This window comes from Salarias fasciatus, chromosome 3, assembly GCF_902148845.1.
Source record: "Salarias fasciatus chromosome 3, fSalaFa1.1, whole genome shotgun sequence".
Classification (NCBI taxonomy): domain Eukaryota; kingdom Metazoa; phylum Chordata; class Actinopteri; order Blenniiformes; family Blenniidae; genus Salarias; species Salarias fasciatus.
The window spans coordinates 17,958,401-17,982,821 of NC_043747.1; the positions used below are offsets into that span (position 1 = coordinate 17,958,401).

The window sequence follows — 24,421 nt, forward strand, 5'->3', positions numbered from 1 at the left end:
TTTTTGTTTCATATCATTCAATCTCGATTATAATCACGATATGTTATATTGTTTTTAAACCAGTTTTAAAGCATCTGCATTGAAAACTAGAACTATAGAACAGTTTAACATTTTATTAACAAACCAAGTAAATAGCAATGCAAATTAAATAATATAAACATAGAAAAATATAAGAACAATCTCACTTAACAGTGCAGTAAATGGAAAAAAAAAATCAAGGACCAAGATAATAAAATCTTGCGATGCACCGCTTTTTCAGTAAAAGAGAAGAACTGAACGATCGTTAGTTAAAGTGTGACAGTTTACAGCCCTGAGGATTTTTGTTGCTATGAAAGATGAAAAAACTACAGAAACCCTCTGGGGATAACGAAGGTGATTTAGAATGTAAACATTATTTTGAAGTTCTGATGCTAAATATGCTGCTGCCATTATTAATGCTTGAGTCAAATGTACAACATTTAAATAATCTAGACTTGACAGATTAGATTTAAAATGTAACAGTACAAAACTACAATAATAAAAAAAAAATAGACCAAATTAATCGTTTTTCTCCTCTTACAATGTTGCTCGTATGGTGCAGTGGTCTGAAAAGACGACACTGGCTACATTTACGTGCAGTCAATATTCGTGTTAAGATAAATATTCTGGTTTCTGAAACATTTGGAATAAACTCAGGGAGATCCTCATTCAGACCACGGCCACAGACGACGCCATGACTGCATTTGCACTTCCTGCCACTAGGTGTGCTGTTTGCATGTTCAACCTTATTTTACACAGACACCACAGAAGAAGAAGTTCGATGCAGGCGCTGCAGGCTCTCTCTGCATGTTGTTAGAAGAAGAGTGTTAGCGGCAAGACGTGGTGATCTGTTCAATGATGCGATGCATCGTTTTTTCAGTAAAAGAGAAGAACTGAACGATCGTTAGTTAAACTGTATCACCAGTAGTTCCTGGACTCAAAAGACCAGATTCCTTGCGGATCGCTGTGTTAGCAGCGGTGTGCTAGCAGCGGTGAGCTAGCAGCGGTGCGGGTGGAGCAGCCTTTCCTGTCACCAGCAGCCTCATCTTCAGAGGATAACTCCGACGCATTACTGACTTCATCTGCTTCGCTGCCCTCGGCTCCACGTTCAGCTCCATCTCTGTTTACTTCTCAGACAACTTACAGGCGGATGTTCAGCAGGAAAAAGTCGACTGTGATTGGCTGTGGTCACGCACATTTCTGCCATGTCTGATCGAGTAAATGTGCCCACAGCTGATCACCGTGATCGACGGGAAATTAATCGTGATCACCAATCACGATCATATAATCGCCCAGGCCTAATATATATACATATATATATATATATATATATATATATATATATATATATATATATATATATATAAATAAATTGGCCAAAATATCAAATTGGAAAAATCGGGCTATGCATTTTTGGCATCAGCTGCCCAAATTTGGAAAACATTGGCATCGGTGTCAGCCCCCAAAAAACCCATATCGGTCGACCTCGTCTTGACCCAACACAACATTAACATCATACATAATTATTTCACTGTACAGGATTGACAACAAAGACCCTGTGTTTCTTTTGTTATTGTAACTTTTTTTTATTTTTTGGTTATATTATTTATATGTTATTTATTTATTTTTATTATTTATATATATTTTTTATTTTTTGGTTATATTATTGCTTCTGCTTATGTCCAATCTGGAACTAATGATATTATTTAAAATCGTTTTGCCTTCCTATTTCTACTATTGCTATGGGAGCTGTAAAAGGAGCTTGAATACCCGAAGTTCTTGAATTGAGCACTGTCATGCTTTGACATGCACGTCTCCTGTGGAAAAGCCACATGTGGTCCAAACTCCATGGTGAACTGACTTTTTTTTAATTTCTGCCAAACTCTCTTTCTTTTAGGTGGACTGGCCAGGCCAGTAACATTTTTAGAGAAGCTATTTTCAAAGTGTTCTTCAGCATTCAGGCAACGTGTGAATATGTCTCACTGAGAAAGTGGCCCCTGAAGACAATAGGCAAACATTAAGAAATTAAAATTACTTCCAAAACTAGAGGGGACTCCTGCTCCTTGTCTTTGACCCCGTTTGAAGGTCTATGCCAGACCCTCAAGCAATAGAGATTCCCTGGAAGCCTCCCCACCATCTAGCCCACCCCTCACCACCACAGCCATCAGTACCACCACCATGAGAGTCCACTAAGTGTGTCTGTTATAACTGTGTATGCAGCATCTGTGTATGTTACAGGATCACTTGTGGCAGGTGTGTCAGATTTAGGTGTGTCAGCAGGTGTGTCTGTCAAAGGTGTGTCAGCAGGTGTGTACATTAAAGGTGTGTCAGCAGGTGTGTCCGTTGAAGGTGTTTCAGCAGGTGTGTCCATTAAAGGTGTGTCAGCAGGTGTGTCTGTCAAAGGTGTGTCAGCAGGTGTGTCCATTAAAGGTGTGTCAGCAGGTGTGTCCGTTGAAGGTGTTTCAGCAGGTGTGTCCATCAAAGGTGTGTCAGCAGGTGTGTCCATTAAAGGTGTGTCAGCAGGTGTGTCCATTAAAGGTCTGTCAGCAGGTGTGTCCGTTAAAGGTGAGTCAGCAGGTGTGTCCGTTGAAGGTGTTTCAGCAGGTGTGGCCGTCAAAGGTGTGTCAGCAGGTGTGTCCATTAAAGGTGTGTCAGCAGGTGTGTCCGTTGAAGGTGTTTCAGCAGGTGTGTCCATCAAAGGTGTGTCAGCAGGTGTGTCCGTTAAAGGTGTGTCAGAAGGTGTGTCCGTTAAAGGTGTGTTAGCAGGTTCGGCCCACCAAAACGTCCAATCCGGCCCGTGACTGGATCGCAACGCACACACGCATGCACCCACGCACCACCCACGCACGCACTCCCCAGTCCCACGACCGGACGCTTGCACCCCTGTCGAGCCTGCGACTGAATGCGCAACCCCCTCCCCCCCAGTCAGTACAGGTGTGTCTGAAGGTGTGTCAGCAGGTGTGTCCCTTAAAGGTGTGTCAGCAGGTGCGTCTGTTAAAAGTGTGTCAGCAGGTGTGTCCCTTAAAGGTGTGTCAGCAGGTGTGTCCGTTAAAGGTGTGTCAGAAGGTGTGTCCGTTAAAGGTGTGTTAGAAGGTGTGTCCGTTAAAGGTGTGTTAGCAGGTTCGGCCCACCAAAACGTCCAATCCGGCCCGTGACTGGATCGCAACGCACACACGCATGCACCCACGCACCACCCACGCACGCACTCCCCAGTCCCACGACCGGACGCTTGCACCCCTGTCGAGCCTCCGACCGTACGCGCAACCCCCTCCCCCCCAGTCAGTACAGGTGTGTCTGAAGGTGTGTCCATTAAAGGTTTGTCAGCAGGTGCCTGTGTTAAAGGTGTGTCAGAAGGTGTGTCCGTTAATGGTGTGTCAGCAGGTGTGTCCATTAAAGGTGTGTCAGCAGGTGTGTCTTTTAACGGTGTGTTAGCAGGTTCGGCCCACCAAAACGTCCAATCCGGCCCGTGACTGGATCGCAACGCACACACGCATGCACCCACGCACCACCCACGCACGCACTCCCCAGGCCCACGACCGGACGCTTGCACCCCTGTCGAGCCTGCGACTGAATGCGCAACCCCCTCCCCCCCAGTCAGTACAGGTGTGTCTGAAGGTGTGTCAGCAGGTGTGTCCCTTAAAGGTGTGTCAGCAGGTGCGTCTGTTAAAAGTGTGTCAGAAGGTGTGTCCGTTAATGGTGTGTCAGCAGGTGTGTCCATTAAAGGTGTGTCAGAAGGTGTGTCCGTTAAAGGTGTGTTAGCAGGTTTGGCCCACCAAAACGTCCAATCCGGCCCGTGACTGGATCGCAACGCACACACGCATGCACCCACGCACCACCCGCGCACGCACTCCCCAGGCCCACGACCGGACGCTTGCACCCCTGTCGAGCCTGCGACTGAATGCGCAACCCCCTCCCCCCCAGTCAGTACAGGTGTGTCAGCAGGTGTGTCCCTTAAAGGTGTGTCAGCAGATGAGTCTGTTAAAGGTGTGTTAGCAGGAGTGTCCCTTAAAGGTGTGTCAACAGGTGCGTCTTTTAAAGTTGTGTTAGCAGGTTCGGCCCACCAAAACGTCCAATCCGGCCCGTGACTGGATCGCAACGCACACACGCATGCACCCACGCACCACCCACGCACGCACTCCCCAGGCCCACGACCGGACGCTTGCACCCCTGTCGAGCCTGCGACTGAATGCGCAACCCCCTCCCCCCCAGTCAGTACAGGTGTGTCAGCAGGTGTGTCCCTTAAAGGTGTGTCAGCAGATGAGTCTGTTAAAGGTGTGTTAGCAGGAGTGTCCCTTAAAGGTGTGTCAACAGGTGCGTCTTTTAAAGGTGTGTTAGCAGGTTCGGCCCACCAAAACGTCCAATCCGGCCCGTGACTGGATCGCAACGCACACACGCATGCACCCACGCACCACCCACGCACGCACTCCCCGGGACCACGACCGGACGCTTGCACCCCTGTCGAGCCTGCGACCGTACGCGCAACCCCCTCCCCCCCAGTCAGTACAGGTGTGTCTGAAGGTGTGTCAGCAGGTGTGTCCGTTAAAGGTTTGTCAGCAGTTGCCTGTGTTAAAGGTGTGTCAGCAGGTGTTTCCGTCAAAAGTGTGTTAGCAGGTTTGGCGCACCAAAACGTCCAATCCGGCCCATGACTGAATCGCAACGCACACACGCATGCACCCACGCACCACCCACGCACACATTCCCCAGGCCCACGACCGGACACACGCACCCCTATCGAGCCTCCGACCGTACGCGCAACCCCCTCCACCCCAGTCAGTACAGGTGTGTCTGAAGGTGTGTCCATTAAAGGTTTGTCAGCAGGTGCCTGTGTTAAAGGTGTGTCAGCAGGTGTGTCTGTTACGTATTGAGGTTTGATCGCCTTGACCATTGGCTTCAATACACATATGAAGTTTCTAAAGATGGCCTGGTTCTCCTCCACCTCTGCTGCTTTTTCATAATTTTCGTGCAAGTCCTCCTCCACCTTGTTCTGCAGCATTGTGATTTGTTGGTGCTGGTCGTAATTCTCACCAAATGTGGCCAATAGTTTGGTCAGACCTTCATTGACCATGGCCCACACTGAATATTTGGGAAAAGCCTTCAGCATGCTGTGAAACATGTCTATCTGTTTCTGAAGCAAGCTGATTTTTGTGCATTCGTGCTGCAGTTTTTCCGCAAAGTATTTAACTTCCCCGTGACTGACTTCGCTGTTTCCATTGTCTGCAGGAGTTTGCACCTCAGAAGAGTCTACTCCAGGTGTCCATGTGTCTGGACTCAGGTTTCTCATCATCTGTTTCATCTGCTCCGCCTGCTCTTTCAGTTTCATGTCCAGCTTCTTGCTCTCTTCAGCCACCTTCCTTTTCAGTGTGTTCGCGTCTCTCTCGGCCATCTCGTACGCAGGCTTTAACTCCATCTGCTTTCTCAGTCTCTCTTGTACGTCAGTTATTATGGCTGACATACTTTCTTCCATCATTGTGACTTTGTTGCTCACAATGATATTGTTGTAAAGCTCAACCTCCATTTCTTTCTTCTCCCTGTCACGTTCTGTCTTGACGTACAGTCTCTGTGTGTCCGTTAAAGGTGTGTCAGCAGGTGTGTCTGTTAAATATTTAGGTTTGATCGCCTTGACCTTTGGCTTCAATACACATATGAAGCTTCTCAAGGTGGCCTGGTTCTCCTCCACCTCTGCTGCTTTTTCATAATTTTTGTGCAAGTCCTCCTCCACCTTGTTCCGCAGCATTGTGATTTGTTGGTGCTGGTCGTAATTCTCACCAAATGTGGCCAATAGTTTGGTCAGACCTTCATTGACCATGGCCCACACTGAATATTTGGGAAAAGCCTTCAGCATGCTGTGAAACATGTCTATCTGTTTCTGAAGCAAGCTGATTTTTGTGCATTCGTGCTGCAGTTTTTCCGCAAAGTATTTAACTTCCCAGTGACTGACTTCGCTGTTTCCACTGTCTGCAGGACTTTGCACATCAGAAGAGTCGACTTCAGGGGTCCATATGTCTGGACTCAGGAGTGTCATTATCCGTTTCATCTGCTCCGCCTGCTCTTTCAGTTTCATGTCCAGCTTCTTGCTCTCTTCAGCCACCTTCCTTTTCAGTGTGTTCACGTCTCTCTCGGCCATCTCGTACGCAGACTTTAACTCCATCTGCTTTCTCAGTCTCTCTTGTACGTCAGTTATTATGGCTGACATACTTTCTTCCGTCATTGTGACTTTGTTGCTCACAATGATATTGTTGTAAAGCTCAACCTCCATTTCTTTCTTCACCCTGTCACGTTCTGTCTGAACGTACAGTCTCTCTAAGTCCTCCAGCCTCCGACGGTTCATTTCAGTCTGCGATACCATTGTGTTTTCTGACTGTGTTCTACCAATAAGCCCGTGTTCCGTAATGTTCAGTGATACAAGAAGATCTCTGCTCTGTAAGAAGCTGCTGTTCATCTGACTGCTGCTGTGTGTGAATGAGGCTGCTTTCAAGTGGTCTGAGGTGCTTTGATGTGAGATGGATTCTGGTGATGTCATCTGCCTCTTTTCTCATGACAACGTCCTCAGCCACTGTTGCCATGACAACGTGTAACCCCCGGTTTAAATAAAGTTTTAAAATTGAAGAAAAAAAGAAACAGCTATTAATTTGAATAAATATTTTATTTAATTCATTTGGCTTGAACCTTAAAAAACAATTCATTTTTTATTTTTGCAATTTGAAGAATTTAAATGATTTAATATATTTTTTGGGGTTATGATGCAACTTCCCTCTGAAAAAAAGACGGTGAAACTCCATGCTGCTTAACGAGCGAGGAGAGCTGCAGGATTGTGCAGCGAGAAAAGGAGAAAAAAGCGTTGAAAGGGATAAAAACACACTTTGTGAAACGGGGATCGTTTCATATGCTTTTGGAAACACCGGTTTTGGTGAGTTCATGATGTTTTCTGTTGTGTTAAAGTCCTCATGATTGTGGATGCATGCATACGTGCTGAGCAGAGATGCTGCAGCGCCATTTCTTTCAAGCTCGGTTGAGCTGAGCTTCTGCATCACTTCTGCGGTAGGATCTGAGACAGCATTTGGACTCAGGATAAACTTGAACTGTGAATTTGACACTGATCAATTTGATTTTTCTTTTTGTATTGTGATGTCAATTGGTGACATATTTTGTGTTCTGTAAAGGAAGCAGAAGTGAAAAAGGGGACAACTAAATTAACTTGAAAAGGAGGTGATTTATAAGATTCCATTTACTTGCAATACAAAGATCGAAAATAAGAGTTAACTCAAAGGAAGCTGAATTAAGGAGATGTTACTCATTTCACTTGAGACAAAATAGAATAATTTATTTTGACCGGTCCAAATAGAAAAAAAATAGGAATTAACATAATTTCTATTAGAAACCAAATTAGAATTCAAGAATCTTTTCAAATAATACTGAGTTAAAACTTTGCTCATTCTTAAAAGAAAAAAAGGGGTGTTTATTTCATGATTGTATGATTGTTCATTTGTTTTTTTTGTGAAAAGTTTAAGTAAAGTTGCCGGCTTTTGTCATCAGTGATTCCTGGTGTGCTATTAACTTTTCCCCACTCAATTCGAACCGAGAACTGGTCCAGTGATCGTGGTTACTCAGGAATTAGTGACACGAGTGCTCCAAACGTCCTCAGAGTTTCCATTGTTTTTTAGGTGTGCTTGTGTGAGAAATGATTAAATTCACCTGTAATGGGACTCCCCCTCAAACAGTTGTGAACTTTAAAAGATTAATAAACCACACCAAGTCTGCACATTGTTTTTTATCTTTCTCTCTTTTGCTGTATGAGACACACACGTTTTGCTGATCTATTCTCATATGTCTTATTTTTTATTCTAGTCAGATATTACTTATTACTTCTACATTAACTAACATTTGGACTCATCCTTTGACTCAATGTACTGTTAAACTTGGGAATGTGTTTCACCCTGTTCTAAATGAGACACGGGTTCAAAGGCCTGAATGAGGCCTCAAACACCTCATAGATCCTCTGTTGCAGCATGAACACCAAGAATGTTTGTTTTTTCAAACTAATCTGGGATACTTTATGCGTGTTGCAATGAATACGAAATACAAAATACTCGTAAATTCAAAATACTGTGTTTTTTTTTTTTATCCCACAGCAGTGTGGATAAATTTTACATGTTTACAAAAAAATGTATTCATCTTTAATGCCAGTGTTAATTTACATAGCCAGTTTTCATTTGGATCACTTCTTTCCTCCGTTCAGGCCTGTTTAGTGTTTCGATTGATGGAATTCTAAAATCAGAATGACCCCACCTGCCTTTCAAACCTCTCTATTAGAATCTGAGCACAGCAAACAAGTTTTTGAGGCCCCAAACATACTCGATATGTTACCAAACATGGCACACTCATGAGATCTGGTGAAAAAAATTGGCATTTTGGAGGAAATACACATGTGACTGGTAAAATCCCTCAACTGCATCACCTGCAAAACCTGCATGAAGCATAGCAGCCCGTCCCATTTCACCTAAAGCTACGGAATCCAGATGATAAACCACAAGACAGTACGTGTGTGTGTGTTTCTGTGAGATATATTTTCATTCACTTGTTCGAGAGTTCGACCGATGTATCGGCCGGATGTATCGGCCATCGACCGTATTTTCTTTTAAAAAGCCGATTTTTGATCCGTTCTATAAAATGACGCAATTTTTGATCAGGCACATGTGCGGGCAGCTAAAGCTGCCGCTCAAGAAAGGACCCCTGTGGCACGCTGCTGCATTCATTTCCGTCAGAGTGGGGTGTGCTCAGAGTAATCCAGGCTGTGGAAATAGCCTGCACCTGTTGCATCTGCAATGAATAATGGATTTGTTGAACATTTCAATGTTTTTGTGGCTCTATGGCTCTCCAGTCTGCAGCATATCAGTGTTTACTGCAGAAAAAAAGTTTGGCCGCGTGGTGCCGCGTTGCTAACGCTGCTAATGCTGCCGTGTTCCAGCATCAGAGAGTTTTTTTTCTTCTACGTTGTTCTGGTGCTGCACCATTTAGCGCGGGCAGGGCGCCCAGACTGAAAAGGTCTGGCGGAAACCCTGCATATTGTTAACTTCAAATGCTACATTGTGATAAGTTTTATCAGTAAGAGATTAGCGTGGTATAAGCTGACTTTACTTGTGCGCGTTCAACCGTGTTGGTGAAAACACATCACTACTGTAGTTAACAACAGAACAAAGTAAATAGGAGGAAATGGCGAGAGTAAAGCAGTAAATAATCAATCATGGGGCTTTTTCTCAAACATGTATTAGCCACCCGCAAATTCCTCCACATAATGCATGACTGGAGTTATGTTTTTATTTGTATGTATGACTTTTTTTACAGCCTTGTTTCTGACTACTTTTGTTAAAATTATATTAAAGTTTAAATTTCTTTTTTGACACTTTAAGAAGAGTGTGAATGTTTACGACTGCTTGTTACATTGTGTGTTTACCAAGACAAAATATTTCATTGTTTTGAAAGCTGAATAAATGTTCAGAGGACTGGACACCACTTGTTGTAATAGATTTCTTTTAGTTCCTCAGAAATTGCTGTGTTTCACAAAAATGTGATAAACAAATATATATATATATATATATATATATATATATATATATATATATATATATATACATATACATATACATATATATATATTAGGGCTGGGCGATATGGCAAAAAAAATGATCACGATTTTTTGTTTCATATCATTCAATCTCGATTATAATCACGATATGTTATATTGTTTTTAAACCAGTTTTAAAGCATCTGCACTGAAAACTAGAACTATAGAACAGTTTAACATTTTATTAACAAACCAAGTAAATAGCAATGCAAATTAAATAATATAAACATAGAAAAATATAAGAACAATCTCACTTAACAGTGCAGTAAATGGAAAAAAAAAATCAAGGACCAAGATAATAAAATCTTGCGATGCACCGCTTTTTCAGTAAAAGAGAAGAACTGAACGATCGTTAGTTAAAGTGTGACAGTTTACAGCCCTGAGGATTTTTGTTGCTATGAAAGATTAAAAAACTACAGAAACCCTCTGGGGATAACGAAGGTGATTTAGAATGTAAACATTATTTTGAAGTTCTGATGCTAAATATGCTGCTGCCATTATTAATGCTTGAGTCAAATGTACAACATTTAAATAATCTAGACTTGACAGATTAGATTTAAAATGTAACAGTACAAAACTACAATAATAAAAAAAAAAATAGACCAAATTAATCGTTTTTCTCCTCTTACAATGTTGCTCGTATGGTGCAGTGGTCTGAAAAGACGACACTGGCTACATTTACGTGCAGTCAATATTCGTGTTAAGATAAATATTCTGGTTTCTGAAACATTTGGAATAAACTCAGGGAGATCCTCATTCAGACCACGGCCACAGACGACGCCATGACTGCATTTGCACTTCCTGCCACTAGGTGTGCTGTTTGCATGTTCAACCTTATTTTACACAGACACCACAGAAGAAGAAGTTCGACGCAGGCGCTGCAGGCTCTCTCTGCATGTTGTTAGAAGAAGAGTGTTAGCGGCAAGACGTGGTGATCTGTTCAATGATGCGATGCATCGTTTTTTCAGTAAAAGAGAAGAACTGAACGATCGTTAGTTAAACTGTATCACCAGTAGTTCCTGGACTCAAAAGACCAGATTCCTTGCGGATCGCTGTGTTAGCAGCGGTGTGCTAGCAGCGGTGAGCTAGCAGCGGTGCGGGTGGAGCAGCCTTTCCTGTCACCAGCAGCCTCATCTTCAGAGGATAACTCCGACGCATTACTGACTTCATCTGCTTCGCTGCCCTCGGCTCCACGTTCAGCTCCATCTCTGTTTACTTCTCAGACAACTTACAGGCGGATGTTCAGCAGGAAAAAGTCGACTGTGATTGGCTGTGGTCACGCACATTTCTGCCATGTCTGATCGAGTAAATGTGCCCACAGCTGATCACCGTGATCGACGGGAAATTAATCGTGATCACCAATCACGATCATATAATCGCCCAGGCCTAACGTCATCAGTATGGCACACTCATCCAGCAGAACTGTGAAACCATGTGTATAAAAACGTAAGAGTCTGCATCTAATGCCAGAATTCCCCAAACAAACCGGCTGACGCTTCAGAACGCTGAACAGAATTAACTGCCTGGGTGTTCGGCTCTTTACCCACACACACTCGTCAGTAAAGCTGGAGAACGCGACACGCCGTGGCACGCCTTCACACATTCCTAATAAAAGCCGAATAAGAAACACGGATGTCCGTCCGCTCACATGCCACTGTCGTACCGGCGCTTATTGAAGGAGGTGGTAAAGGACAGCTGGGCCTTTTTCCACTGGCAAAACTATACAAGAAGAGCCAAGTGTGCAAATGTGAGCATTTCATCATCTCAAAGCGGGCTGGAGCTGTGTGTGTGTGTGTGTGTGTGTGTGTGTGTGTGTGTGTGTGTGTGTGTGTGTGTGTGTTGTGTGTGTTTTTGGCATAACCCTCCAGAGGGATCTTTGTTCCGACAGTAATGACTAAAAGCAGGCTGGCAAACGCTGCGAGGCGACTGGCAGAGAGTCAGGAAGAGTGACACAGGATGGATGGATGGATGGATGGATGGATGGATGGAGGGATGGATGGATGGATGGAGGGAGGGAGGGATGGATGGATGGATGGATGGAGGGATGGATGGATGGATGGAGATTTGAGGCTCTTCGACAGTCTGACACTTGCTCACTTGGAAAATCCGACTCATACAGGCAGCAAAAAGGTAAATCTGCTCCTGAAAGACTGGCTTGTTGTTAGATGTGTGACACACCGATACACACTGGTTCACTGGGAAAGCCCCAGTAAGCCAGGCATGCAACACATACCAGACACTGACACACACACACACACACACACACACATGCTGGCTGAGCATTCCTGGGAGGGTTTCTGTCCTCCCTCCTGGTCGGTGTGGATTTACTGGGTGCGTGGAGAAGGCTGTGTTGTGCGTGTCTAACAGCATTAGACAGGGGTCCACCTCTCCGCAGGAGCAGGAGAGGAAAAGAAGGAGAAAAAAAACAACAACCCGGAAAGGTTTCGGCGGGCTGGACGCCGTTCCTGTTCTCGAGGCCAGGACGGGACGCCGCGCGGCCAGACATCTGTCCGGAGTCGTCCGAGGAGACGGAGTTAATCGCTGTAACACCCGTGAAATCTTCCACGCTGCTTGTAGGTCTTAATCACGATGGGAGTAATGAAAGGTTTTCATTGTCAGAGCGACAGTAAACTGATACAAAAAAAACTCGAGTGAATGGAAAAAGTGAAGCTCTTCTCTCCTGATCTGCATTGTTCAATGAATGGCTTTGGATCTGGGCTGCGTTTCAGCTTTTATCCACTAAGTGGCAACAGCACAAGGCAGAGAGGGTGACTAGAAATACGTGATAGTGCAACATTTCTGCCCATCACAATGAAATCTAATACAGAAAACCATTTCCCAATTCACCTTAATAAAAAATATCCATTTCTTTATGTTTCCAGAATAACAAGTGGTCTGATTTCCTACAGACTGTGATCTTCCAGCAGGTTATTGAGGCAAATGTTAGGTTTTTCCCTTCAGACTCATTTAAAAAACATCTGTTGATATGTCATTTTGAGAATCTGTAATTTTCCTAACGATCACGAGATCTCCGCAAAGGGAAACCGAACTCTGCGATCAAACGCCCGTCCAGACGCAGACCTCTACAGGTTCCAGCTCCTCGGGATCTATCGGCTTCCCGTCTGTTGCCGCGAAGGTTGGAGTTGATTTCCTGCGAAACATTCCTTATCTGAGAGAGCGCCGCCTTAATGTGTCTTCGCGTCTCCGGCCGACACATTCCTGGAGGAGAGAGCGGGGCCGGCCGTCACCTCCTGCTCGTCTCCGCCCTCACCTTCCTTCCCTTCAACACTTTTTAAAGCGGAGAAAACGTAACTGCTGGGAAGCAACACGTCTGATCTGCAAGATTACCCTCCAGTGTTTGAAGCCCATTGAAGAGGCTGATAAAATAAACTAACCTAATCGTACTTTAAATGCCTTTTTCCATATTTTAGCCATCCTGTCTGTAGTATGCAGTGGGGAATCGAACCTGTAACCTCCTGACTCAAAGCGATTTGCTGCTCAAACCAAACCGGATCGCAGCGAGTGGAAGTTTTTAACACACCTTTCATAAAACAACACCAGATGTTCTGTTGTGTTTCCACCTCGGTGACTCTGCTGTGCGTTTACCTCCTGACTGTGAGCTTCAGGATCCTGTAGGACCCCTTGATGAGGATGAGCGCCTCCTGCCTGCTGCCGTACAGCGCCGACCCGTTGATGTTGATGAGCTCGTCCCCGACTTTCAGCTTCTTGCAGTGCGCCGCCTTCCCGCCGTCCTCGATCTGCGGGGTGGGGGGGGGAACGACACGAAACGGATTAATCGAGAGACAACAAAATCATTGTGAGGAGGCGGCCAGACGAGTTCAGGCTGCCAAGACCCTTTAAAACCCATTTTTGGGGGCATTTTTTTGCGGAGCTGTCTCCGAGCTCATGGCAACGCCGCCCTGCAGAACATCTCCACAACAGCCCGAACCAAACATCCCACAGAAAGCCATCGCATTCCTCTGGAATAGACTCTGTGTGAGAGTGTGTGTGTGTGTGTGTGTGTGTTTGGCACAGTGGTGACTGCGGGTCACACAGTGGTGAAGCCTGCGCTGTTAATGCATTGCTGGGATGCTTCGGCGTGTTTTCGGGCCGCCGGGAGGTGAAATATTGGCGAGCGCCGCGCCGTGTGGCGCGGTCTGGTGTGAGGTTCGACTCCGGCCGTAAATCAGAGGAGAGAGGATGAAAAGGACGGGAGATAGCCGGGCGGGCTGCTGCTCAGAAGACCGGCGGGAGGACGAGGATTAAAGCAGGATTTGATTAGAGCCTAAAATGTAAAAAGATGTTTCGCTGCTTCGGCTGGAACAAACTGCATGCGGTGTTTATTGAATCCACACCGCTGCCCTTTTTGGCACAGTTTGCTTGTGGTAGTAAGTAAAAACCCAGAGTTCAGAGTTCAGGAGAGGTTCAAAATCAGCAAACGCGGTTTAAAGATGCTTCAAGGGTATATACATGTATAGAGGGAGGAATTCCAGGGAGATTACAGTGTGGAAATGGAAAGCAGACGTGCCCCACCCTCCGCCCGTCGCTCATCCATCCATCCATCCTCCTGCTTCAGCTGCTGCAGGAATCGGAAGAATGCATGTCATGGAAACACAGGTCCGATTTTACGGTTTGGGGATTTTTTTTTTTCTTAACAGAGGAGAAGCAGCGGGGGAACGCCGCCCCGAGAGCCAGCCCCCGACATAAATCCAGGTCTTTCATGCTCCATGTTCTCATGGGGCTAATGCTTCAAGGGATGATATTCTTAAAAATCGGATCCTGCTGTAATTATGCCATGAAGCGGTCAACCTGGAGAGGGCAGCTTCGAAGGAAACAAAGGGTTAAGCAGGTCAAAGCCGGAGACGTTTCCCTCAGCATCAAGTCTGACTTTGATTCCTAAACTGACCGCTTTAAAACAAAGAGACGCTGAACAAGAGGCAATAAAGCGCGATGTAAATATGTACAAACACTCTCAAACCAAAGCACACACTCGCAGCAGGAAGATCAGGAAGCCGAGCCGAGCGCGGCCGACACGCTGTTTGTGTTCGCTTGTTTCTAATGAGGTTCTCATTTTCAAAACAAACCGGAGGCAGAGACTGTGAAAACGTTTTACTCTGCTTACACACTTACACACACACTCTGAGCACAGAGTTCCCTGCAATAAAATGACCTCTCATTATGCTGCTGTAGGAATCCACTGAAATAAACACACGAACGAGTGCTTAATGCGGCACACTGCTAAAACCATCACTGGACCGTTCAGCTTGAGCAGCAGTCGGTCATTTTCCCAGGGATGAGAGTGGAGGGAGGGTGGGAAAATGAAGGAGGAAGAAGAGGTTTAAAGGTCGACGTGTAGAAATGAAGACGGAAAGTGAGGGAAGGAGACGGCGAAAGTAGGACGGTAATGAGGATGAGCATCGGGAAGCAGCAGGGAACAGAAGACGCGAGGGAGGAGGCCACCTCAGTCAAACAGGCTGTAATTTACTTACACACACACACGCACACACACACACACACACCTGTGGGTTTTATACACTCCCCCGCAGCAGGCAGGTACGCTGAGGCGTAATTAGAGAGCCGTAATGAGAGTTTATGATGATGGAAAAGCGTGCAGATGTATGTTTTCTGTGTGACTCATTGGGGTCATTCGGAGCTCGTTTTTCTCGACACGGGATTGGCTGCGAGCCGTTCGCCGTCGCTTGACATCATGCCTGTCCAGACGGGGGGGACCGGCGGCCAACTTTCCTCCAACGCTCGGTGCCAACGGCGGCACGATTTGTTCAGAATATGTCACATTACAGCAGTCACAATAAAATAGTGTTGACAGCTCTTACAAGGCAGAAATGATGGGAAAACTGACTGAGATGAACGCAATAGTGCAAATTCTTTATGCAATGACAAAACATGATGCATCAAAATGAAACAACACCAATGTATCTGAGAGGTAACTTTAAAAAAATCTGATAAAATGTGGTTTAAAACCTTGTTTTTCTATTGGTTTGCTGTCCAGGAGCCCAATACTCCAAAACAACTGATTAAAATAAAACATCTTAACTATCTTTGACATGAAGAAACATTATTCTAAGGGAAAAAATTCACAGTCTTAAAGAAATTCAGTCAGGCGCATTTCAAGTTTGATCACGTAAAAGATGGCTCAGCTGTTATGCAGCCACCTGCCACTAGTCGGAGCTACAGAGCAACCAGACAGCAGCATCCGGACAATAAATGGCTGACACCCAGAGGCGCCGGGATCCCGCCAAACTCATCAATAATAAGAATAAATGTCAGATATGCTTCTGTTGGGATGATCCCCTGTCGCCATGACAACATTCTCAAGTGAAAACTTTGCATTTTGGGTGACCACTTACATGACAAAGGTGACTCAGAGCCTTCTAACAGTGTTCTTACTTCCAGGTATTCATTATTTGGGTCAAACCGGCCGTCGGGTGATTTCTAACCGCAGATGACACAGATTTTCGTTCTTATTTGTACCTAATAAGTAACTTTTCAGCTGCTTCTGTGTCGAATTTCAGTCCGGCCTGACCTACATGTGTGTTCGGTGAGCGAGTGTGTACGAGTGTGTGCGGGTGCCAGCGCTGCCGTGGGATGTCCAGACAGGGTGAGGTCACACCGGGCGGCGGAGGGAGAAGAATGCCCTCTCTGTGTGCCGCAACACACACACACTCGCACCAGACACACCCTTTTATATTTAGATTCGAGGGGTGACTTCATGGGCCCCCGTGTGTGTGTGTGTGTGTGTGTGTGTGTGTGTGTGTGTCAGCACCGTGCCCATCCCCGTGCGCTGGGGGGGGGGGGGGATCCCCAAGCCGGTCACAGGTTGTCATCACTCAGTTATCACCTGACACACAGCCGCACGCGGCGAACAACAGCTTCTTTATCAGGAAAAAAAAACCCAAACCATCGACTTAAGCCTGAAGATCATTAACAGCAGGAAACAAACCCATCCAGTGTGTGAGTGTGCGTCTCTGACAGACGTGATTAACATCGCAAACATCTGCGCTTCAGTGTTAAACAGCGGGCGCTCCGCTCACATCTGTGTGTGTTCTTGTGTTGCTCACGTCTGTTTCCGCCGTCGCGTTTGCCGCCGCATCCTTCATTCGACACGGAGCAAGTCGGTTCCTCCTCAGTGGCGTCCTAAGAAGCGATGGAAGCCGGCTGGACTGTGTGTGTGTGTGTGTGTGTGTGTGTGTGTGTGTGTGTGTCTGTCACGGCGAGGCGGCGCCCTGACACGTGCGTTCAAACCCTCGCATTACAGAGAGGTCGAGCCGGAGAAAATGAGAGGTTCTCAGCTCTGGGACGGTCTGTGTGTGTCCTCTTCAGCAGATGAAGCAGGAAACCGTCCAAAAACTGGCACATGCTTCAGCCTTTCCCACAGGATTAAAGTTTAAAGTGATCGATTCATTGATATCTTGCAAATAGAGACTCGTTTCTGTGAGTAAAACATGACAATACTGCCTGGAGGTGGAGTTCTAAGTGGAGAAAACATGAGTAAACCAAGAACCACCAATGTGACACACACACGTACATATTTACCCAGGTATATCTGCCCGGACACATGCGCACACACATATGCACACACATTAGCGAGAAGCGAGGCGAGGCAGACAGTTGGCCGTTTGTTTAGGGGAAGTGGTCCAGAGGATCCCCGGGGGATCTCTGCAGTGAAATCACTGTGTCATGTGTTTGAACGAGCCGAGCTTAAAGGAGGATTTCAGAGATAACTGGGCCGCGCACGTGACGCCCACATGCGGGAACACACACGAGGAGGACTACTGCGCTCGCTGCCTGCATCCCGACTCGTGCGCTCAGCTCAGAGTCAGTCAAATACGAAGCAAAGCAAAGCTGTCAGAACCCAAACTCCGGAGCAGTGTGTGAACCCGTCCAGGATCTGTTTGTCGTGATTCATTCAGCGAGACATCATGTCTCCTTTTGGGTGTCAAAGTTTACAGAGGATCCACACAAAGTGATAAACTTACAACTTCCGATTGAAAAATTGCAATAAATCTGTGGAGAACGCAAATTAACTCCTAAAGTCACGATATTCATTAATCTTCTGTGCTCTATTTATCCAACTCGGTCTCAGAAAACTGAGTTCTTATCGCCTCACAGATACCAGCTTAGAATCATGCAGACTAATCATTCTGTACATTCCTGTGGTTGATTAATGAGATGGTCCGAACGGGGCCAAGCAGGGACAAAGTTAACCACTTCATGGTTCAGGAGCTGCTCTGTTTGGAGTTTGCATGTTCTTCCTATAGCGGTTCAGACTCTCGCCTCATAGGGAGAATATCTCAGGTTTGAATCTGAGGTTGAGGCTTGATATGGGGAGATTTCATCTCCAAAAACCTTCACTTGGAGGCTAATTGAATAATTAAAATGGCCTGTACTTGTAAATGTAAGTGTGAGTGCTTGCTTGCCTGACATGGCAACAGGAGTTTGAAGAAAGGTGCAAAACAAGGACAGTCAGTAGGACATTTTTTTGTTTCAATAGAAATTATTGTTAAATAAAGTTATGTTAAGATTAAAGTTGCACAATGTATTGCAATAATGATAGATTTGCAATATCGACATGCCCAACAGATGTGTTGCAATTGCAATAAATCATATTTCCATGAACGTGTACTTATTTCAAAATGTATCATTATTCCAAGGTTTGCAAGTTTATTTAATATCATGCAGAGAAAAACATGCAGATTCCAGTCAGAAAGGGTCAGAGGCTGGATTAAAAGTGCATTTTATCAACGAGCAACATTAAAATGTGTCATAAAACAAACATTAGCAGTCAGCTCCCAACACTCAGTGCGATGGCTCTCTTTCACATAAACACCCTGAACGCCGCCGCTTGTGCTGACTGTCAGCTCGGCGCGTCGGGCCCTAAATGGAGCCGTCAACCTGACATGCCAACGCACGCTCTGCAGAATCGACCCCCCTGACTCTTTCTGATCGGTCCCCCAGGACAAAGAGCCCGACAGCGGGGTGGGGGGGGGTCTCCCCCTCCCCTCCCCTTCCCCAGACCCCACGTTGCTCAGCAGCTTCATTGTGTGCATCGCCACCGTTCACCTCCCAAACATAATGCTGCCGTCTCGTTTTGCAAACATGGAAATATGGAAAAAGCGGGAGAGCGGCTGCCAGTTCTTTCTGAAGGCAGAGATAGAGTTTCTCCCACATTCCCTGTTTTGATAACTTTTGGATTCACCTTAATCTCCACTGGTGGTCAGAGAGAAAGTCTGAGTCATTCCGGGTTCGACCTCGAGGACAAACCACCAAACGAAAACTGAGATACTCAACATCTTTCTTTATCTCATAAACAATTTGCTGCCCTGACACAGATTCATGATTCGCCGCTGCATTAATTAAACTATCTTGACCTGTGCAGCACAGAGGGTCGAAAATGTTCCTGGAGATAAAAAGAAGTTGAGCAGAAATAAAACACACAACAGAGCTCAGCTGAAGGTCGTGTGTTCAGGTCCTCTGACAAAACTACAAAACTGAGAGATATGATTTGGTGTGTAAAGTGTGTAATCAGAGATCTGCAATGACACCGTGGAGCAGTCGGCGGTGACGACGGAGGAAACTTAAAAAAAGAGGGAAGAAACGCTGTCGCGCTGTAGCTCTGAAGGTCGAAACTCATTAAAAGAAATCAATCACAGAGGTAGCTGATCAAAAGAACGAGACAAATTCATAAATTCATCTGAACGATCTGAGTGTTGTTTGATTAAAAAGCCTTAAAAGAAGCAAGACGGCGTTTGGTCGTCAGTACCACTGGTCCACAATGGAAATAGAAACACTTTGGTGGCGACAGACGTTGAATAATCAAAAGCCGGAGAATTCCTTCAACTTTCCTAAATTTAGTTTTGCTTTATGGTTTGAATGTTTGTATCTTTTAAGTAAATGTTGAAAGTTTTGTGTGGAGTGGTTTGGTTTCAGCCACATACTCTACTTCTTCTTCTTCTTCTCTTTTTTTCTTTTAACCCTGATTTGATGTTATGATTTTGAGAAGTTGGTGAGAAACAAAAAGCCCTTCCACAAACTGTTTTTATCTCTATTCTTCGACATTTTAGCGGAAAATGAGAGGTTTTTGTTGCAGCTGCCATACTCTTTTTCCATTTTGACATGATAAATTGAGGATCAACTTGTTCTTATGTCTCCATATTTGTTCTAAATAGGTATTTTAATCGATTGTTTTGTCCCACAAATTGACTTTCCAATTTTCTTTGTATACTTGCACAAACAGGTGAAAAAAATTGAGCATTTATTGAATGAAAATGCGATAATTTCACAGGAAGCTAGACTGTTATGTTCTCAACAGCTGACAAATAAGCTCCTTTTTTCCCTCCTCCTCTGTCGCTCGTTCTCAGGCGAGTGCACACAGAAACGCACACCCTTCATCAACCTCTGCCCTCCAGTCTGAGCCTTGTGAGGTTCTCCTCCCTTCCTCACACCCACACTCACACAAGGCCCTCTTTATCAGGGCGGGAGGAGGGGAGCCGCCGGGACGGAAAAAGAAGAAAGCTCCCACGCTCGCAGCAGAAAGCACCGGCTGCTAAATGTCTGTGTGTGTGCGTGTGTGTGTGTGTGTGAGTGTGTGTGTTTGGATATATACGGTCGTCTAGCTCGCCATTGATCCCCGGTGTTGCGACTCGGGAGGAACCGGAGGGAGCAAACAGGACGACAATGCCCCAGACGGAAAAGCTCTCTCTGGGTGAAGCGTCTTGGCGGTGGCCCCTGCAGGAGAGGCCAGACCTGACACAGTTGGAAAGGAGTGAGACGGGGGAAAATAAAAAATAAAAAAAAATCACAGTTTCAGCACTCATTACTCATTCACTGTGTTCCGATTGAAAACCACAAAAACACGAAGCGGCAGAGTCACATGGATGCTTCTTCAGGTCGACAGAGCGTCTCTGTGTGAGGCCTCCGGCCTGAAAAACAAACTCACATTCGGCTTTTCCGCTGCTCTATTCGCCATTGACAACTCTGGTTTCCCAGAATGCAACTTCATGTGATCAGCAAACACATAAGGTTCCTAAGACGAGACGTTTTAAGCTGTAGGAAAACCACATCTATAATTTTTAAGATTAAATACGTTTCGTGGATCTAAACAAATGATATTTTGGAGGTAAAGAGGCAACAGAGGAGCCGACAGGTAACATGTAATGATAACATTCTCTATGCAGCTGAAAGTTCATGATGATGCCTCCACCGTGCCTGCAGTGAGTGGGTGAGCTCTGCTGCCTGATGACAGGGTCTTCATTTGATTGTTGCTCCCTCTCCGTTCTTCCTTTCTTCTTTCTATCCTCCTAACTCAACGCCTCTCAGACTGGCTCTGCAGGTTTTCTTCCTCCTTCCAGTCCGACATGGAGGGAAGCCGTTGCCTCCATCGAGTCCAGCAGCTGGAGAGGAAGAAGCTTTCCGAGAGCAGGTTGTGGAAAACAAAACACAACTGAGTGTCTGCGCTGCCAAGAGATGTGTCCACTTTATTAAAACCACTCGAAGCGTTCCTCCACGACTCGCCGGCTTCTCCCGTTTGTTTGGTTTCTGGCGCAGAATATCTTCAGTAATTATTTAAAAAGCGCCGCGGCCGCTCTCGGGAGGGTCTCCTCATAGTATATTTTTATTAGCTGCGCTCCCAGGACGAGACTAAATATTTTAAATTCAAATTAAAATGTCCCCTCCCTCCTGTACACTCCGCGTTTCCGTGTCTGAAGAGGTGCCAAGAAATGTAGCGACAGAAAACACACAATCCCCAAACCGGGCGCCGCGTAGCTCCAACGAAGAGAACTGAAAGTCTGGATGGATCCCGACTGCTGCAGCCGCTCGACATTCTCATTTTAAAAGAGGAACGTCACATAAATTGGAAAGTCAAAGAAAACAGACGCGGCTCTCCCGCCCACGACGTCTGATTGACAGCTGCTCTTCAGGAAATCCAGAGCAGAAACTCCACAGCTTTCCTCCAGAGATGCTGTTACCACCTGAAGCACCACTAAAGCCATTAAAATCTCTCTTAATCTGCCAAAACAAGCCTCTCGTTACCGACTCCACATCAAAGCCACACTACCCACAATCCCTAGCGGAGCAGCAGCACAGCAGCAGCAGCAGCGGCGGTACACGGACCTCCCGTCGGGGAGAACCGCCGAGCCATCGAACTTTGACCCCCCCAGCCGTCATCTCCGGCCATACATCATAAAACAGGCGCCCGGCCTCCAGTTCCCAGAATCCTCCTCTGATGGCCTCACCGCTGGGAGGCCTGCGGCGCTTTGTGGATCTGACAAATGGCCGCCTCACAGAGAAACAATACAACATCCATCCATCCATCCATCCATCAGTCTTCTGTTGAAGTTTAAAAGCTCAGGATCGCAGGGCGCTGGAGCCGACACACACTTTATGGATTTGGTTATCTTTAGGGACGCCAAGACCAGCATCAGGGATCAGGTCTGCGGTCGGTTTGATCTCGGAAGTGAAATGGAATGAAAGCAGCTGGACTGGGAGGTTTTCTGAGGACGTGAGGGATGCTGCTAGATAACCCAGACCGCTCTCTTCTGGGCACTCCTCTCCTCTTGAGATGTTTGGGGAAAACAGCGTTGAAGAATCCTGGCATGGGCGCCGACCCGGGGCCGTTCTTCATCTCCATGCAGGCAGCCATTGTTGGCTTTTTTTTCCTCCAGTCCTGAGTCTAAATTTGAAATAAATGGTGCATTGTGCTCTCAAAAACATGAAACATATGTCCATATAGAACAAAACAGGCGATGGCGGATCGATGTTGGCCCAGATTTCTGGTGGTTGAAGTGGAATTTAGTGAGAAATACAGCAACAGTGAGAGAAAATATTCCTATAACCAACTTTTAGAATGATGGCTGGGGCCGGTTTGAGATCATTTACCCAGAGACACTGTGATCCCACCTGAACATTCATTCATACACCGTCCACATGCACACACACATACATACCCACCCATACACACCCCGAAGCTGTGTGTTTCTGCTGGAGTATGGAAGCCATTAGATCCGGTGACCGGCGCTGACAATAGCGGAGGTTAAAAGGCCGGCGGCCTGGTAAAACCGCAGACTGACCGCGCCGATCCATCAGTGTCATAAAAAAAAAAAAAGAGAGTGAGTGTTTCTGTGTGTGACCCATTATCTTATGCGCGCACACACATACACACTCACACACACACTCTTCAATAGGAGTGAAACATTAACTTCCTAACCTGCACTGAATGACCTGCGCTCCGACACTAAACTCTGCTTGATGGCCTCAGACGCTTCACGACTGCACATGTTTACTTTGTGAGTCCATTGTGTTTTTCTTAACTTGTCTCAGATCAAAACGGCTTTGTCAATCCTTCCATTGTTTTTTTTGTTTTTTTTTTTTTTATTTTCTGGGCTTTGATTCAAGCATTTTTATGAGAATCACAACGCACCATGTTGGAAAACTTCAGCTCAAAACTAAGGAAAGGTTCCTCGGGGTAATACCTTCCTTTTGATCACCGATAAAGAAAAACTTGAAGGGCATCTAGAAGTAGTTCTTTCCAAGTTTAATGTTTGTGGATGGCGGTTTTCTGCATCGTGACCTTGACAAGAAGGAAGAAACTAGTTTACAGCAATTACCTTTAGACAAATGGATCTAAACGGCGGGAAAACTTCAGGTCACGAGGTTTTTAAATCCCAACAGGAGCTTGCCGTTGGAGGTCAGTTCCAGAAAGTAAACCCTGCATGAGTTTCCTAGAAGGAAAAACAGCCAGAGACGTGTTTGTGGTCTCATAGCTGCGGATGAGAAGGCAGGAAAGCATCAATCTGGCAGCCGAGTGTCCAGAAATTTGAGACCTTTACCTCGTCCCCGACTCTCCGCTTTTCTCCACCTCCTCCATCTTTTGATCTATTATCTCTCCACCCATCTATTATCCATTCATCGGTCCTCGGCCACAGTAACCAAAGACAACCCCCGCCCAAGGGTTGTCTATTTAAATCGGCTCGTCTTGGCTGCCGAATTTTCGACATTGTTTTCAAACGTGACACGTCCTGCAGGAGCCTTTTCTCTGCGCTCACCTGTTTATCCGACATAATCCAGCAGCTTCCTCTCTTCTTAAATTTCTATCCATCCGTTTGTCTCGGTTCATCCATCTTTCTCTGCTCCAGACAAACTACCCCGCCTTTCTTATTCGCATCGCCATTCATAGATTAATTCTGCGTGATCCCAGCAGATACATGGCTGCTGTGAGTGTGTGAGAAAAGTGTTTTGATCTTGAAACATTCAGTTGAGTCGCATACTTCCAAATGTCTGTACAAAGAGTTTCTTTCATTGTGATGGCAGCTTCTCGTTTCTAAGATGAGCGACAGTAAATATTAGCTGCACTGATACGGACTCATCAGTTATCCTACTAAATCGTCTGATTACGTAAGCTATTTTGAGAAAACTGGCAACGCAACGCTGGTCAATGACCAGAATCAACTCTGGTCCCAAATATATCAAAAGTCTTAGAAGTAAAGTTCACAATAATAGCAGGTTTTCCAATGACAGCTTTGTCTTTACGCTGACGATACCATCATTTACCGCAGTGGCGCAACATTAACTCAATCTGGAGGGCTGAAGGTTTTGTGTTGAATGCCTCAAAACCCAAAATGAAGCAGTTTTCTGACGCTTTTAAGAGTAGATTCTCTTCGGATCATTAAAACCCTGCAGGGCAGTCAGACTGAACCACTGACACAATATAAGTATTTTGGTATTTTAATTGATGAACATTTAACGTTTAGACTACATGTTGAA

At 45.6% G+C, this 24,421-nt stretch overlaps 1 protein-coding gene across 1 annotated transcript in view; it reads right to left on the reverse strand.

The window, feature by feature from the left end:
- shroom4 (shroom family member 4) overlaps positions 1-24,421 on the reverse strand; it is a 61,145-nt gene that overhangs the window by 27,312 nt on the left and 9,412 nt on the right. Inside the window, exon 2 of the mRNA XM_030088283.1 lies at positions 13,247-13,398. Coding sequence (XP_029944143.1) covers positions 13,247-13,398 — 152 coding nt within the window. The remainder of the gene's footprint in view (positions 1-13,246; positions 13,399-24,421) is intronic.